This window comes from Coturnix japonica, chromosome 6, assembly GCF_054131305.1.
Source record: "Coturnix japonica strain WE chromosome 6, WE-NBRP24, whole genome shotgun sequence".
Taxonomy (NCBI): Eukaryota; Metazoa; Chordata; class Aves; order Galliformes; family Phasianidae; genus Coturnix; species Coturnix japonica.
This window is the reverse complement of record NC_140668.1, coordinates 23,585,885-23,601,370: the sequence shown is the minus strand read 5'-3', so window position 1 is coordinate 23,601,370 and position 15,486 is coordinate 23,585,885. Positions and strand designations below refer to the sequence as shown.

At 49.0% G+C, this 15,486-nt stretch overlaps 1 protein-coding gene across 7 annotated transcripts in view; it reads left to right on the top strand.

Annotated features, from left to right (window-relative positions):
* Positions 1-15,486, top strand: part of HYDIN (HYDIN axonemal central pair apparatus protein) — a 108,217-nt gene that overhangs the window by 26,227 nt on the left and 66,504 nt on the right. For all 7 annotated transcript variants that reach the window (XM_032447003.2, XM_085550882.1, XM_015873865.3 and 4 more), the window contains exons 7-9: positions 2,808-2,932; positions 9,335-9,536; positions 12,671-12,854. In XM_032447003.2, coding sequence (XP_032302894.2) covers positions 2,808-2,932; positions 9,335-9,536; positions 12,671-12,854 — 511 coding nt within the window. The remainder of the gene's footprint in view (positions 1-2,807; positions 2,933-9,334; positions 9,537-12,670; positions 12,855-15,486) is intronic.

Sequence of the window (15,486 nt, the reverse complement as noted above, 5' to 3'; positions counted from 1 at the left end):
AATAAGTGTAAGCGTAGGAAGTCACCCTCTCCTCATCATTAAGGTGCAATAATGAGTTTCTTCTCTGATACTCAGGAATATAAATGTCATTTCACTACATTTGAGTTGAAAATGGTGCTTGGAAGCAGATTGTAGGCCATCATATATACATACGTGTATAGACATATAGGATAGGCTATGAAGACCACAAAAGGATGTGAACGTGGAGGACAGAAGCAGTGAAAGAGCAGAAAGATGGAGCTGTGAGCTGCTGATCCTGCACAAGACTTCTCAGCACTGAGAAACTGTCTTCCTCTCGAGCCTTGGATGCTTCCAAGATCCACAACTGACAACATCTTTTCTCTAACATCAGTCCCTTTCCAAAGGGCAGTAATAGATGAGAGTTGAGTGGATACCAGTGAGAAGCCTCTTCCAAGTTGGTGTGGCTGAATAACGTGAGCTGGGGGATCTGGCTGTGCTTGCAAGGCACCATTGGGATATTAAAGAGCAGGACCTGCAGAAGTTTTGATGTACGCCAAAGCAAACATCCAAACGGGCATCGTTTTAAAAACCGAGTCAGAAGGAAACGAGCTATTATAAAAAGAAACCACAGAGCTTATCTTCTGAAAGATTTCCCGTCTTTTGGGAGCGGTGGTGATTCATTACGAGGGCAGATCTAGCGGGGCCAGAATTATCTTTAAAGAACAGCTCACAATTAAATGACAATTAATGGATAAAAGGCCAAGGTTTAGGCTGCCAGCTTCCGTTCTTGGCAGTAGTTTTCACTTGGCTATTACAATGCAGCAGGGATGTCTCTTACCATTTCTTATCTGGGGGCTGCAGAGAGTGGCTTAGCTGCTTTGACAGAAGTTTGGGGGGAACTGAGTTTAGCTGTAGGGCTTTTGCATCTTTGTGTCCTGACAAAGTGAGGGATGGTGGGAGGATTTGAGGTAGGATGTGGGAGGTGCGGGGTTGCTCCATCCCAGCCAATGGTGAAGAGGAGCTGGGAGATAGAGCAGGAACTGGCACTGAAACGTGGGGGATCCCCTTCATTAGCAGCCCCTTCTGAGTTCCTTTTGCTACTCTGGAGGTCACACCCAAGCACCAGTTCTGCCCCAGGCAGCACAGAGGTGGTTTTGGACCTGTGGAGATGTGGCACTGAGGGATGTGGGCGTGGGCTGGGGTTGGACATGGGGATCTGAAAGGTCCTTTCCAGCTTTAATGATCCTATAATTGTTTGACTTCTCAGCAATGCTGGTCACTGAATCCCTTCCCTAGCAGGCAGCTGCCATTAACAGGGCTTGATGATGTTCTCTGATCCATGTTCTCTGATGGAAGGAACAAACTGTGTCCTTGAGGAGCCCTTTGGTGTGGCTGGGAACACATTACTGGACATACATGAGAACCTCCTGCTCAGCTGCAGCGGAGCGAGCTCTGCCTTGGGAAGAGGCTGAGGTCTCCTTTAGTCAGTATGCAAATGCTATGGGCTCACTGCTGCTCCTTCTAGAGGCAGCAGCAATGCTACAAGCATAATGTGAACGGGTCAGACCACTAATTGCTGCTATATCTCATTAACAAGCAAAAACTCCAGCAATTTTATCAGCTGTCACTACTCAGATGAACAAAGTTCGTTTTGTGCGTGTCTCCAGTTCTCATTATTTTTGTGTGCATGCCTTTTTCTAATCATCAATGGTTAAAGCTCCACAGAGCAAGTTTTGGAGGTGATAATTTGACGACCAGCAAAGTGCTGAACACAAAACTTCTGTCTTTTGAGCAAGAACCGTGAAGCCAAGTTGCAATGCTTCATCTGGCTTCTCCCTTAGTGTGAAGGTAGAGTTCTACAGCTGGCAGCCAAGGGAGGTGGGGAAGCCACCACCCCTGGAGGTGGCCAAGGACCACAGCAGTGTGGCACTGAGGGATGTGGTCAGTGGGCATGGGGAGGGTGGGTTGGTTCAGACTTGGTGATCCAAGAACTCTTTTCCAACCTTAATGATTCTATGGATCTATGAATTTGTCTGGTAGACCAAGCAAATGGTTATCAAGCTTGGATTGCAACCCAGAGTTGCAGACTCTAACGTGGCTTTGTGAATACATCAAGCTGTTAACCTCCCTTTGATATGCTCCTGTTAGTGGTGCTTGATGGGATCCTTCAGGCTGAAAATGGGACGATCCTTTTGCTGCTGTCTTGTTTCTGTGGCTTCGCTCTAATCTACGTTTGTGCGTGTACTTTCCTGGTTGTTCCTTTTCTTAGAGCAGCTTTCGTTGAGTGGCTGATATAATGTGCCCTTCCTTAGGTTAAAACAGGTTACTTTCAAAGTAAAAAATGCTGAATTCTGCAAATTAATGCATAATTGTTCTCTGGTCTTCTAGGAAGACTTATTCCTTTGTCTGATTCTAGGCTGTAATCTCCTTGGCACAGGCCTTGCTTTGACATTTGCCTCTCTTGAGGTGAGGTTTGAAGGTGGTAAGATAGACTTGAGGAAATTGGGGTCAGCTTTGCATGCAAATAGCAATTTTGGCCTGTGCTGTTCAAAAACAGTTCTCTGATTGAGTTGCTGGTGGTCTGACTCCTGAGACGCTGCATGGAGGAAGAGCTGGATGTGGAATATGGGGGAGAAGGGGTTACTTTGCATCACGTGCTCTTCTGAGGGCTGAATCTCTTCAGAAGTGGGAGAAAGTAGCTGTGTGTCTGATCCTATGTCTTCTGTTCTTACTCTACTGATGTGTTTTATCTGCTGTGAGGTGAAGTGGAATAGCCTTAGGCCCTGAAAGGGGTTATTATTTCCAAATCTCCTGTGATGTCTCTGATGCCTGTCTTTGCATTGCAGCCCTTTCTCTGTCGATCCCTCCGTTGGGACCCTTAATATTGGTGATACCGTGCAAGTAACAGTGGAGTTCTACCCACTGAAGACTGGAGACCACTGCGGGTCCCTGGTGGTTCACTACGACACAGGTGAGTGCTGAGCAACATGCAGTCCACACCTCCTGCTGCCTTCCAGACAGAACGATGTGAAGTTTCCCTACAAGCAACTTCAGAACCTTTTTCTCTGAAACATCTGGATTCAGGGAAATCTGGATGTTTCAGCTTTTGGAGATGTTCAGGGTCAGGCTGGACTGGGCTCTTGAGTGCCTGGTGGAGCTGCTGGTGTTTCTGTTCATTGCAGAGCAGTTTGACTAGATGACCTTTATGAGTCCTTTCCAACTCAAAACGATTTCATTCTATGAAGCAATGACATGGGCTGAGTCTGTCCTTCTGTGTGTCCTGGTGCATTCCTGGTGCCAGCACGTTCCCTACACACCACAGTGATGCCATCATTCCTTTCCATCCTTGCAGCTCACTTTCCTCTCCAGATGGAGAGAAAGACAAAGATTTTCTTGGTCTGCTCTGAAAACCTGAGTTTTGTTCTTACATCGGCCCTGAAGTGGTTGGGTTGACCTGTCCCAAAGTGGTTGACCTGTGTGCAGCTGCTTGGTGTGGGGTGGGTGACGTCCCAGGGCCACATGCCACCTACCTGGGGATGAGCCCACGATCTCCCTTCTGCCTCTCAGCACAACGCTATGATTATTTTTAAGTAACCTACAGATAGGGGAGGCAAGCAGAGGAATAATAAAGAGATTATCTGCCTAGCTTGGCAGCATACAAACAAGTAAAATGCTGCAGAGTTGAATTGTTGAAGTGAAACTGAAACGTTTAATCAGTCATTCTCCAAAGCTGCTTATTGCAGGGGTGGTGCAGAGCTCCAGCCCTCACGGTGGGGCTGGGTTGATTTGGTCAGCAGCAGGACCTGCATACAGAAAGCAGCCGTGCTGCTCCTGCAGAGCTGCCACCAGACTTGGTTATGAAACAAGCACTAAGAGCAAAATAGCAGCTTAGGCTGCTGGGAGGCACTTTTTTGGCGTGGCTGTGTCTGTATTGACTTGCTGGCTTGTGACTGGCTGTGGTTCTCCGTGGGTCAGTTGGTTGATTTGTAGCACTGGGTGCCTGCTGTGTGGGTTTTGCAGAGGTTGGGTAATGATTTTATTGTAGGCTTTTCAGATGAGTGCAAAGGGAATGTATAGGAAGTGAAAACCTGGCCTTGATGTTCTGCATGTCTCTACTGCTCCACGTCCCCTGTGTATCTGTGTGCAGAAAGTTCCAGCCTGCTCTGAAATGGAGGGGGCTTAAGGTGTTCTGGGCTGCAGCATGTCCCTGTTTGTCACCTTGACAGCAGGTGGTGGTGTGAGTCTGTAGAGCTTACGAACCCAGCCTGGTAAGCCTTTCTACTGGGAAGGGTTCTGCATGTGGCAAAAAACATCTGATTGGTGTCTTGGGTGCTCCTGGGTGACTCCCAGCCCACACCATGTGGATATGGGAAAATAAAATAGGTGGATTTGAAACCAGACACAACCGAGCTCATATCTATAAAGCTGAGCTATTCTTTTAGCTCTCAAGCAGTTCTCAGCTGAGATGGCCAGGTTGCATGTGAACAGTGTAGGGTGGGATCAGTGAGAGGATGCTCAGGCTCTGGAGATGCACGATGGGTTCCCAGAGCTGTGATAGAGGTGGAAAACTGATTCACTAGTCCCATGGCACCAAGGAATGATGTCTATGTCAGATGCTTTAATGCAGTGAGCAGAGATGGGCTGGCTGTGGAAAGGAGGTGATGGAGAAGCACTGGGAAGTGTGGAAGGATAAGCCCTTCTCTGCTCCCTACAATCCTGCCTCCCCTTGGACTCCAAGAAGCACTGCATTATGATACAAGGGGTGATCTCTGAGCTGTGGGACCCCATACAGGGCTTCTACATGGCTGCTTGTAGCACCTGTGGGCCTTTAGAGGACTTGTACAGCTCTCAAATGACTCTGTATAACTTTGTTTTAATTTTCCCATTGGCCACCATGTCCCCTGGGATCCTTTTGTCAGCGCAGGAAGCTTCAGTAATTAGCAAAGCCCCACTGAGCTTGTGCAGAGCTGACAGACACTACATACTGAGATGCTTTTATTGCTGCCAGTGATAAAAGTAATTTGCAGATCGTTTTTCCTTCCTCTGTGACTGTGATGCAGATGCAGAAGCCTGGGGGCAGAATGTTGGAGGGGAGAGATCAGAGGTGGTGAATTTTAGGAGATGTATCCTAGCAGAGCCAGCCCTCAAGCAAGAACGTCTGCTCTGTTATTGTCCTTCCTGCTCGTGGTGCAGAGCTCCAGCAAGCAGCTCCCTGGGATGAGGTGCAGGCTGGCAGTCCCTGAACAAGATCCCCATCCTACAGCGAATCTCAGCTTGTTTGCTGCAGGCCAGACCTGGGCTCATGGTGCTCCTTGGGTTCTGTGTGCTCAGAGTAAGGAAGGGAGAGCTCAGCTCCTTGAGTAATTGCAACGAGGGCAGGTGGAAGGTGCCAGCAGCATCTGCCTGCAGCTCTGCAGTTGTCAACCAGATTGGGTGAGTTTTTACTGTGTTGGGTCGTTGTAGCGTGTGGGTTTTCCCCATTGCAAGTGGATGAATTGGCACGTGGATGAATTGGCCTGTGGATGGGGCCTCTGGAGCCCCACGTCCTAACTGCCAGCTTGTGGAAAAATGGGCATTTCATCTCAAATGGGAAAAATGGGGCATGAGATCAGAGGGAAACAAAAGGCACGCATCTAACCATTACTAATTAAGGAGCTGATGTGGAGCTCTTCAGTCACTCATAGCAGTGAGCTGGGCATGGTGTGATGGAGACACTGGAGGATGATGGGTGACTACAAGAGCAGTGACAGTGAGGAAGGAAGCAAAGTGTGCATCAGTGGTGTTGTGGAGGCCATGTCATTCATTGATGGACAAAGAGGAGCAGTCAGCTGCAGCTGTAGTTGTTCTGCTCCTGCACAGGTGGGGTTTATGAGCCATCACTTTAGGATGCTGAATCCCTTTGTCCAGCACCAGTTTTACCTGTGCTGGTAAATGTACAGTGAGGCCATCCATGCAAGGGCTGGGTGGTGTGTTGGTGATGGCTGTACCCATGCAGGAAACACATTGAATCCCAGCATGCTTTCTTTTAATTGCTGCTTGAGGCTCAACAAAGGAATGGGTCTGCCAGCACCACCTGAATCACAGCTGCCAACAAGGATAAAGCATCTGACAACAGCACTGCCCTGCTGTGATCTCCACCTGTGCTCATGTAGGCTTCGGAGGGATCAGCTGCCTCTATACAGCTCTGTTTTCTTTCTTTAAGAACACTGTTTCCACCAAGGGTCTTGTCATCCACCTTGGAGTCGCAATCAGTGGCTTCCAGGAACTTGTTGGAGAATGAAATGAAAATGTTATTGATTCAGTCTGTAGAGCAAACCTTTCCCTTTCTCTTTTCATCCTCTGATGGATGTGAATGGGCAATGGGGTTTAGCTGGGGCTCAGCCCTTGTTGTGCTTCATGTTCCTGACATCACTCAAGGCAGAATGCTCTCATTTGTCCTAACTGCAGCCAGGCTGGAGCAGGATTGCTTCTTCCCTGCTCAAACTCATTGCCTCTTGCAAGAGTTTATTTGTGGTCCCTTTAAAGGTTCCTTTGCCCTCAGAAGGGGGTTGGGATCCATCCAGCATTGATGTGAGCCATACAGGCTCATGCAGGCCATGAGTTGTGATCATGTTGTGATGGGACCCTTAGCTGCTGGGTGGGAAATGGTGGTGCATGGTGTGCTTTCCTTCGTCTGCCACTGAGAATTCCCAGCACCTTGCCTGGTTTCTGCCTGATTTATAGCCTTGCCTGCCTCATGGCAGCTGGGAGGTAGGTGAGCGAAGGGAGGCCAATTTTTGCAAGCAAATGAGGTGTGAAGTTAACGCAGCTCTGTGTTGATAGTGGTAGCGCTGCACCAAACCGAAGGCTGGTAACTAATACCCCACACAGCTGCACAGTTATAGGCTTTTATAGCCCAGATCAATGAGAGTGAGGGGATCTAATTGCTCCCCAGAGCTCTTATTTATGTTGAAAGAGCTAGCAAGCAGTTCCTGTCATTGTTCCCCTTTTCTAGAACTGCTCTCAGTAATGACTTTTAAACTGATTCAGATAAGGGCATCCTACCTCTTGCAAACCTTTGCCCTTCTTGAGGGCCTTGTGAGTGGGGGCAGATGGTCCCTCGCTTGGCAGGAGAAGGGCTGCTAACATTTAAGCTGCATTTGTACTCAAACACCCACTAACAAATCCCTGCCAGTGCAACCACAGCGTTGTTCAAGGCAAGCACAGGTTCCTGGGCTTGGTGCTTGGAGATGGTTTAGGATATGGCCTCAAGTTGCTCCAGAGGAGGTTCAGTTTGGATATCAGGAACAATTTCTACTCCCAAAGAGCAGTGAGGCAGTGGCACAGCTGCCCAGGGATGGGGAGGAGTCCCTGGAGGTGTCCCAGAGCTGTGGGGATGGCACTGAGGCATATGGGGGTGGGGGGTGGTCTGGGGTTGGGTTTGATGGTCTTAGAGGTCTTTTATAACTTTGATGCAAGAAGAGCCTGTTTTGCTTAATGGAGAGGTCCCAACCTGCCATGTTGACCATTGCCAAGCAGTCATTGCTTTCTGTCTGCCCCCTTTTCTGTCTCAGGGCTGCTTGCATTTGGGGCAGGACCCTCTTGTTGCCATAGGCTGGCTGGAAGGAGCAGCAATATGCTGTCCATGAGACAGCAGCAGGAGAATTATCCCAGATCAATCCTGAGCTACCATAACACCTATTGAGCAAAGAGCTCGGCTTTATTTTTCTTGTGTTTCTAGAGATATATTGGCAGGATCTGTCTCCTTGGCTGTGTTTATAGCAGAGATGAGAGCAAGACAACCTTCTGACAAGCTGAGTGAATGAAAATAAACTTGCTTTCTGTGCTACCCAGATATTCCAGGGTTGGCTGCGGGCTCTCCTAGAAGAGGTGAGGAGATGCAGCAGAATATTTGTCTTGTTTCCAGCTTCCTTAATAGAGTAGCGATCAATGAAGGGGAAAGTGCCAGCTGTTGATCGGTAGGAAAGCATTCTTCATAAGACCCTCAATTTGTTTTGAAGTCTTGTTTAAGAATTCCCTCGTCCATTCATTGAGATGTACTTCCAGGCTAAACAAAACTTGTCCTTTTATTTCAGAGCAATTTGTGCTTCTCTGGATGCTGTTCCCTCTTGTGCTATGAAGCAGTGTTTCTGCTGTTTCAGAGCGCACATTTCAGCAGCACATGACCCAAAGCATCTGTAAGGGCGTATAAACTCTGCTCTCTATTTCCATTTCAGTCATTGCTTTGTTGAGGTTGCTGGATGAGAGCTGTCTTGTTCTTTCTGTTGGGTGTATCAAAGCACGCAAGGAGGAGGGAGCTGACAGCCTGGAATAAGGCAGTGTTCTGTGAATAATGGTAGGGCCAGGAAGTCTGAGTCCAGGGAATGTTACAGTAGAGCACAAGTGGCTTGTCCCCAAGAGCAGCAGCAGGGGATGCTGAGCAGAGCATGCAAGTGTCCATATGCTGTGTTTGTGTTCCCCCATGGGCCCTGAGGCTGGCAGTTCTCAGGCCTGGAGGCTTTGGTCTCATCTTTGTTTAATAGCTGCTGATGGTTTTTGTCTCCTGAGGACGTGTCCAGGTGCTCTCTGGATGTGGAACTGTGAGCCTCTGTCCTATGGCAACGTGTTCCAAGTGAATGAGCATTCCTTGAAGAGAGCACTGCTGTTTGTTCAGTGTAACTCATGGGAACGTTATGAAAAATGGTACCATTCTATGATTCCTTGGCTCTGGGTTCCTCTGGTTGACTCTGTGCCATGTACTCATTGAAGAGGAAGGGCAGTGATCTCTGTCTCTACCAGACTTGGTTTTTATGTGATAAACCATCCGTTATAGAATCCCTTATACAAAAAGGATTGTTGCCTCCTTGGGAAGATTGCTGGTTCTCTTGCAATGTAAACTTGACTTGAATGCCCACCACTGCGACTCTCTTAAAGGACATGAAGGCTGAATTTCTTGTGTGTGGGGAGGAATGGATGGATGACTGCAGAGGTTTGCTGTTCTAAGGATGAAACTGGCTTCATTCCCCAGAAAGAAGGGGCAACCAACACCATTCTACTGCACTGTGGCTGGATGTGTGGTGGGCAATTGCTGTTGTGTTATGTTAGGATTTACTGAGTCCATTCAGCACGTGCCCAGCTCTGTCCTTGTGTTGCTGCATGGCAGACTTTAAGACATCCTCACCAAACACAATGAGTGTGGGCTCTAGGCTGTCACTTCACTTGTTCCTCTGACCATCCCTTTGGCCCCCATGCATCTTTCTATTTAGCAAGAAGGGACCAAGAACTCAATACAGCTAAAACCTGTCATTAATTGTTGTTAGTTGTGCTTTGCTCTGTTCTTTGTGCTTCCACCAGCAAACGAGCTGAGTGAAGGCTCTGTTTTGCTTTACTCCAGGTGAAGATGTTCTCACAAGCCTGTATGGAGCAGCGGTGGATGTCAACATCAGGCTGGACAGGAACTCTTTGATGATTGCAAAGACTTACCTGACACTGGCAAACCAGAGATCTGTGGTCATCCACAACCGGAGCAACATCATAGCCCACTTCCAGTGGAAGGCTTTTGTTAATCAGGAAGAGGAGGATCAGCAGAAGCTGAGGTTGGTGTGATAGATTCATTTCAGGGTGATGCTCTGCCAGGGGTACAGCTCGTGTGTGGCTTCAAGTGGCTCTAGTGGTTTTGAACATCCTAGGATGAGTTAAACCATCAAATGCATCCAGATGTGTGAGCTTCAGGGTAATGCAGCTCTGTTCTTCCTGTTCCATTTTTGCCTTTGTTCCATCTGGAGATGAAATATTGATTGCAGTGACTGCATTGACTCACACTGCAAATCCATGCTCTATGGGAGCACAAACCTATGGGATCTCAGGATCCTGGGGATACAGAGGGTCCACAAGGCTGAGGACTGCACTGGGAAGCAGCACTTAGCTGTGCTATATGCAGCAATGCTGTTGTAAACCCACTGCAGTGCCTTCACTACAGCTTTGTTAGGAAGGTGTCGGAGAGCTCTTTGTTGGCCCAGAAGGTTCCTGCTGTGCAGCATCATGTAGCTTTGCCCTTCCCTGCACAACAAGATTCTTCTGCTGTCTTTAGAGGCTGGAGGGAGCTCAGGGAAGGAGGGAAGGTGGGGCTTGGAAGTGCCTTTGGATTCCAGCTCTGTGTGTCTTTGTGGCAGTGAGAGGCAGGGCAGGTAGTGACAATGGTGCTGGAGAGGCCAAGGGTTGGACAGGTCCTTCAAGGAGAGTCTTTGGCGAAGCTGTGAGGTTTCAGTTTCTGGCAGCAAAGGAACACAGCCTGGGGGGGTGGTGCATTGGAAATTACACTTAAAAGCTTGTGTGATTTAGGGAATTATCTGACTTTTCAGACTTGGATGGCTGTGGGTATATCAGAGTTATTTTGAACCCATAGCTGCCGATCAGGAAACTACCTTAAACTGGAGCACTTTTTAAGGGCTTCTGAGCAAATAAAGTTCAACATAATTAGGTCAGAAATGCCTTAAAGGCCAAAGCTAGTTTTCCACTGTTCTCTATTTTTAATTACATAGCGTGTGACTTCCGTGCAAGCTCAATGTGTTAAAAGAAACCTCGTGACCTTCTCTTGGTGCTTCCCCAAACCATTCCTTCAGCATCTCTTCCCACCTGCCTGTCTCACATTGAACCCCAAGTCATCCAAAGCAACCAGGTTTCCTCACAGTTAACTTCCACCTCATTTTTTTCCCCCCCAGTTACATTTGTTGTCATACCAGTTTGTGTTCTGGGCTTTGGCCAGAGTGTTCTGGTCTTCCTTGCTGCAGGCCTTAGGAAGCATTCAAGCTCCAGTGCTAGTGCCCTGCTGTCACCTTCCTGATGCACACAGTGCCATTATCTTCCTGCTTGCTGGGGCTGCCCATCTTGGGAGGTGAATCTGAACTCTCCATGATGCCCAGAGCTCTGTACTTCTGTGCAGGAATCGGTCACCTTCATCCACAAGGAGCATGCTTTGGTTCCTTGGGGCAGCAGCATCTAGGCACAACTGTTGAGCTTTGCACAGGAAGCTGCAGAATTGAACCTGTGCAAATTCAGAGCACAACAGTGCTGGAGTTAGGGCTAGTGTGACCTTCTGTTTGAATGAGCTTGAAATGATGGGAAGCCAGTAACTCTGCTGCATCTTTGTGCCCTGTGTGCCCACATCTGCTGCTTTGCCTTGCAGCTCGATGGGCACTCATAGGGTGGGTATCCTACAAAAGGTGCCTTCATGGTCTCTGGGTAAATAGACAGATAAAGGACCCCCCATAATAAACATGAGTGCACTCGGGTTGTGCATGCATCCTTGGATGCCCCAATATGTTCAATGTGGAGCCCACACTGGGTAAGTCTGCATTTTGCACTGTTCCCCTGCAGTCAAGGAAGAGACAACCCAATGGAAGAGAAGCCTTTGATGTCTCAGAACAGTTCTTCATGGCGAAAAGCAGTGCAGGATCCCCTGCTTGAATGTGATCCTAAATGGTGTGGATCATTAGGAACGTCAGGGTTCTGCTCTGTCCCCCTCCTAGAGAACTTCCTGGGATCTCATGGTCGAATCACTGCCCGTGGATGGAGCCTGGGTTCAGTCTTGCTCACCTCAGTGACCTCTCCTAACCCACAGCTCTGTAGGTCAGCCATGGAGAAAGATTTCCTATTACACTATGGGGAGCTGGCCAAAGCAAGTATTTTTGGCACTGGTGACAGCATTTGCCTGAGGCTCTGTCTGTGTGCAGCTAGTAACGGCTTGTGACTGTATTTCCTTTCTAATTGCATTTGAATTTAGCAGGGTGATGACTGCTATCCTTTTTTTTCTACGTCACCTCGGTTTTGCTGCATATGGAGCCTTCCACCCACTCCTCTGGAGCTGTCACTTGCTGGGTCTTTGGCTGAGGACTGGAGTATGAAGGGGGGGACAGCAATACACCGAGCCACAGTGCTCTTTTCTCATCTCTCGGTTGTGATCTTTGAGCAGTGGAATGATTTCTGCTGTGTCTACCAGTGTGGGGAGACAGAACTGAGTCGGGCTCTGCTGAAAGAGCCCAGGAGAAGGGAGAAAATGAGGTTGTTAAGTAGACTCGAGGGTCTGAATTCAGAGGTACTGGTTCTGGCTTGTTTATTGGGGATGCTCAGTGAAGTCTCTCACACTCTGTTTTTGTGGGTATAAAGCCTCCAGTTTCACCGAGGTGATGTGATGTCTGAGTTTGAGTTTGCTTTTAAAGTGGAGAGGGACCTATCACGGAAGGACCTACAGGGAGCAGAAACAGATACTTTCCCCAATAGGGAAAGAAAGAGGCTGGTGCTGGGGAAACGCAGCTGAGATCCAACCTCTTCCCACTCCCCAGCCCTTTCCAGAGGAAAGCACTGCAGTGGTTGCCCCTTGGTGTTTCTGTTCCCTGCCTCCCCTTGAGCAGCTCTGTGGGAAGGAGAAGCCATCTGAGGTGATGGGTGGATGCTCCATCAGTTGGCAGCTTTGGGCCGGGAGCTCTTTGAGGGGTGCTAGCTTTCAAAAACACATTCTTAGCTTGTAAGCAGGGAGCAAAGCACCCTGCCATGCTGGTGAATAGTGATGACATGATCCGTGTGGGACCCCAGGCTCAGGGCGAGCCCCTTGCTGTGCTGCAGCTGCTGCTCCTCGCTGTGCACGTTGCTGGCCCTCCTTTTACAAGGCAGCCTCTGCAAATGTGTTGCTTATCCAATTATCCGCTTGGTTTGTCTCTCTCCGTGGCTCCAGGCTGTGTCACAGGCTGCGGAGGCAGGAGGAGGATGAGATGGATCGCTTTATTGATGAGTGCATGCTGGACCCCTCTCTGCAGGAGCACCTCACCGTTCTCTGTCGTGTCTTCCAGAACAACCGTGCAAAAGTGCAAGGAGACTCCATGCTCTTCTCCGATGACATCTTCACCATTGAGCCAGTGGTAAGCAACAGCTGGGACCTCCCTCCACATCCTTCTCCTCCAATTCAGGCTGCATTGCCCCATGAGCACCACTTGGCTTTCCCTACTGGGAAACAGGGATGGGAGTGACCTCCACTCGGCTCTCTGATATTGTGTGGACCACGTGTGATCAGCTGCTGTTTGCTGAGTGTGAGATCCTCTCCTCTGTGCACCTGTCTGAAACATGCGTGGAGCTTGCTCAGAGGTATCAGTTTGGGCACACCTTAATGTGAGGGTTAAGGAAGGATGTTGGAGTGCTGTCAGTTCACATGTTAATCCTGCCTCCAAAGAAACAAAAGGAGGCCAAATTCAGGTTTAATCACAGATAACCCAATCCCTTCCTACAGCAGCATGTCTGTGTCTCCTATGTGAAATCACCTGTCACAAGACTGGCAGGTTGAAATAGGCTTTTTATTGCACATAGGTATGGGAATATTTTTACTTTGATAGATGCCCTTTGTGCTCTGTCATGTAAACTCCACCCAAAGATGGGACCTTGGTGCCTTGGCTGACCTTCTGGCCAACGATAGTGGCTGCTCCCCTTCCTCCATCACCTGCATAGTGGAAATGCTCAGACATTTGTTACAAGGGACTGGTTTGGATTAGTGTTCATCACCCTCAGACTGTTTGCAGAGGTCAGGAAGCTGTTGGTCCCACAGCAGCTTTATGACCTTTCTGGGCAGGATGGCTTTGCAGACCTTGCTGCCTTCATTTGTCAGTATTTTCAGGTGCTGCTGCAGATCACTTCGGTCCACACAGGGTTAACTCACTGATGAAAAATAATAAGAGAAAAGAAGAGGAAAGTGGTGATTTTGGAGCTGCCACGTGACCGTAAACATTTTGAGCAGCCGTCCAAGCCTGTGGGAAACAAGCTGTTATGCAACTCTCTGACTTTCTAAGCGCATCTCCAAGTCAGTTTAATTTATTTTTGCAAATGCACAGGGTCTGTCAGCAGAAGCAGCTGTGCTGGAAGCCCAGGTGGCTACCACAGGACACAGCCCTTGCTTTTTGCTGCATTCTCTCCATCACAGCCGAGCTGTAAACACGTGGGAGCTGACTCTTTGGAAATGGAAACCGATGGACGGGGAGGATGCAGATTTGTTACTGTCCCAGTGCCCTTGACAAGTCATCACTGTCCTGTCCTCGGGAGTGATCCCACAGTGTTGCATGTGAGCTCTGAGATGTGTGAGATCCCCAGGTCACAGAGCTGTGGGTGTGGGGATCCTCCTGCAGCTGGGAAGCATCCACGGCTCATTGCACAGTGCTCCAAGTTATGGCATCAACCCAGCACCGGTCCATCCTGCAGCTCAGCATGGGTTTGGTTATTTATGGCCAGAGGCAGATGTGAGTGATGGGCACTGCTGTTCTTAACAGTGTCCTGAATGAGCAGGGTGCACCATGGGCATCGTTTCACTAGCAGTCCAGCAAGAGGTGACGGCCTCAAGTTGCACTGAGGGAGGATGGTCAGGTTGGATAATGGGAAAAATTCTTCTCCAGAAGAGAGGTGGGGCACCAGCACAGCTGCCCAGAGGATGAGGGGACAGTCACTGTCCTTCAGATTGATCTAGAACCATATGGAGGTGGCACTGAGGGACATGGAGGTCTAGAGCTCTCACAGGCATGGGTGGATGGTTGGACCGGGTGGTCTTGGTGGTCATCCCAACCTCAACAGTTCTATGATCCAGTGCAGCTGTTTCCATGGTATTTGGTTCAATGTCTACTGCATCTTTGTACTGTACCACCCCCCTTCCTTGCAGCCTGTCCAGGGCTGATGTAATGCCAGCAGCACTGCAGTATCACGTTCCTAGCGCCCTGTGTTGGGTTTCTATCCTGGAGAGCATCCATGGAAGTTCTCCCTGCCCTGTCTCAGTCACTGCTTGGGGGCTCGAGTCTCACACACCAACCTCAAAGGGCGGGTAATGAAGCATATCCTTTTAACCAGCAGCCATTCTTCTCCTCTGGGGTAGCAGGAACGTGGTGAGGAACCTCTTCCTCAGCCTACTTTAATTTCCCAGGAGAAATAACTCATAATATTTTCTAGCTTTATAGTCTGACATACAGCAGTAATGAAGGGAGAAATGACCAGAATTTCCCAGAATAGTTGTGCCTATCTTAAAGGGATTTGTTTTAGTCATGGAACAGCAGAATGAAATGTAACTGATAATTTCTTGCCCTCCAACCTTTGAATCCAGCTGCCCAGCTGAGGCTGCTTTGTGCTGCTGAGTTTCCTTCTCTAGCATGGATCCTACCTCAAAGTGTGGGAAGGGCTTAGTCCTTATTGCCTGCCTTTGTCACAGAAGTTAGTGTTGGTGGAGAGCATTGGATGGTAGCCTGAAGCTTCCTATAGGTTATTCTATGTCTTGTTTGGTGGGCATGGTGGATGGGCATGCCTCCACTTTGGCATGCTGCAAAGCAGGGAGCTGGGATCTGCTGAAATACTCCATTACGAAGCTCTCCAAGCTCCCAGCACTGAGCTTTCCCCAACTCCCGTTCCTACTCGCTGGCCCTGCACTCAGGTCCTCCTGCACTGTCGTGCTCTCCCTGCTGCTGCCTCTATGCGGTGTTGCTGGGGCTGTGCTCCAGCCTGGTGCCAGCTCTATTTCTATCACAGATG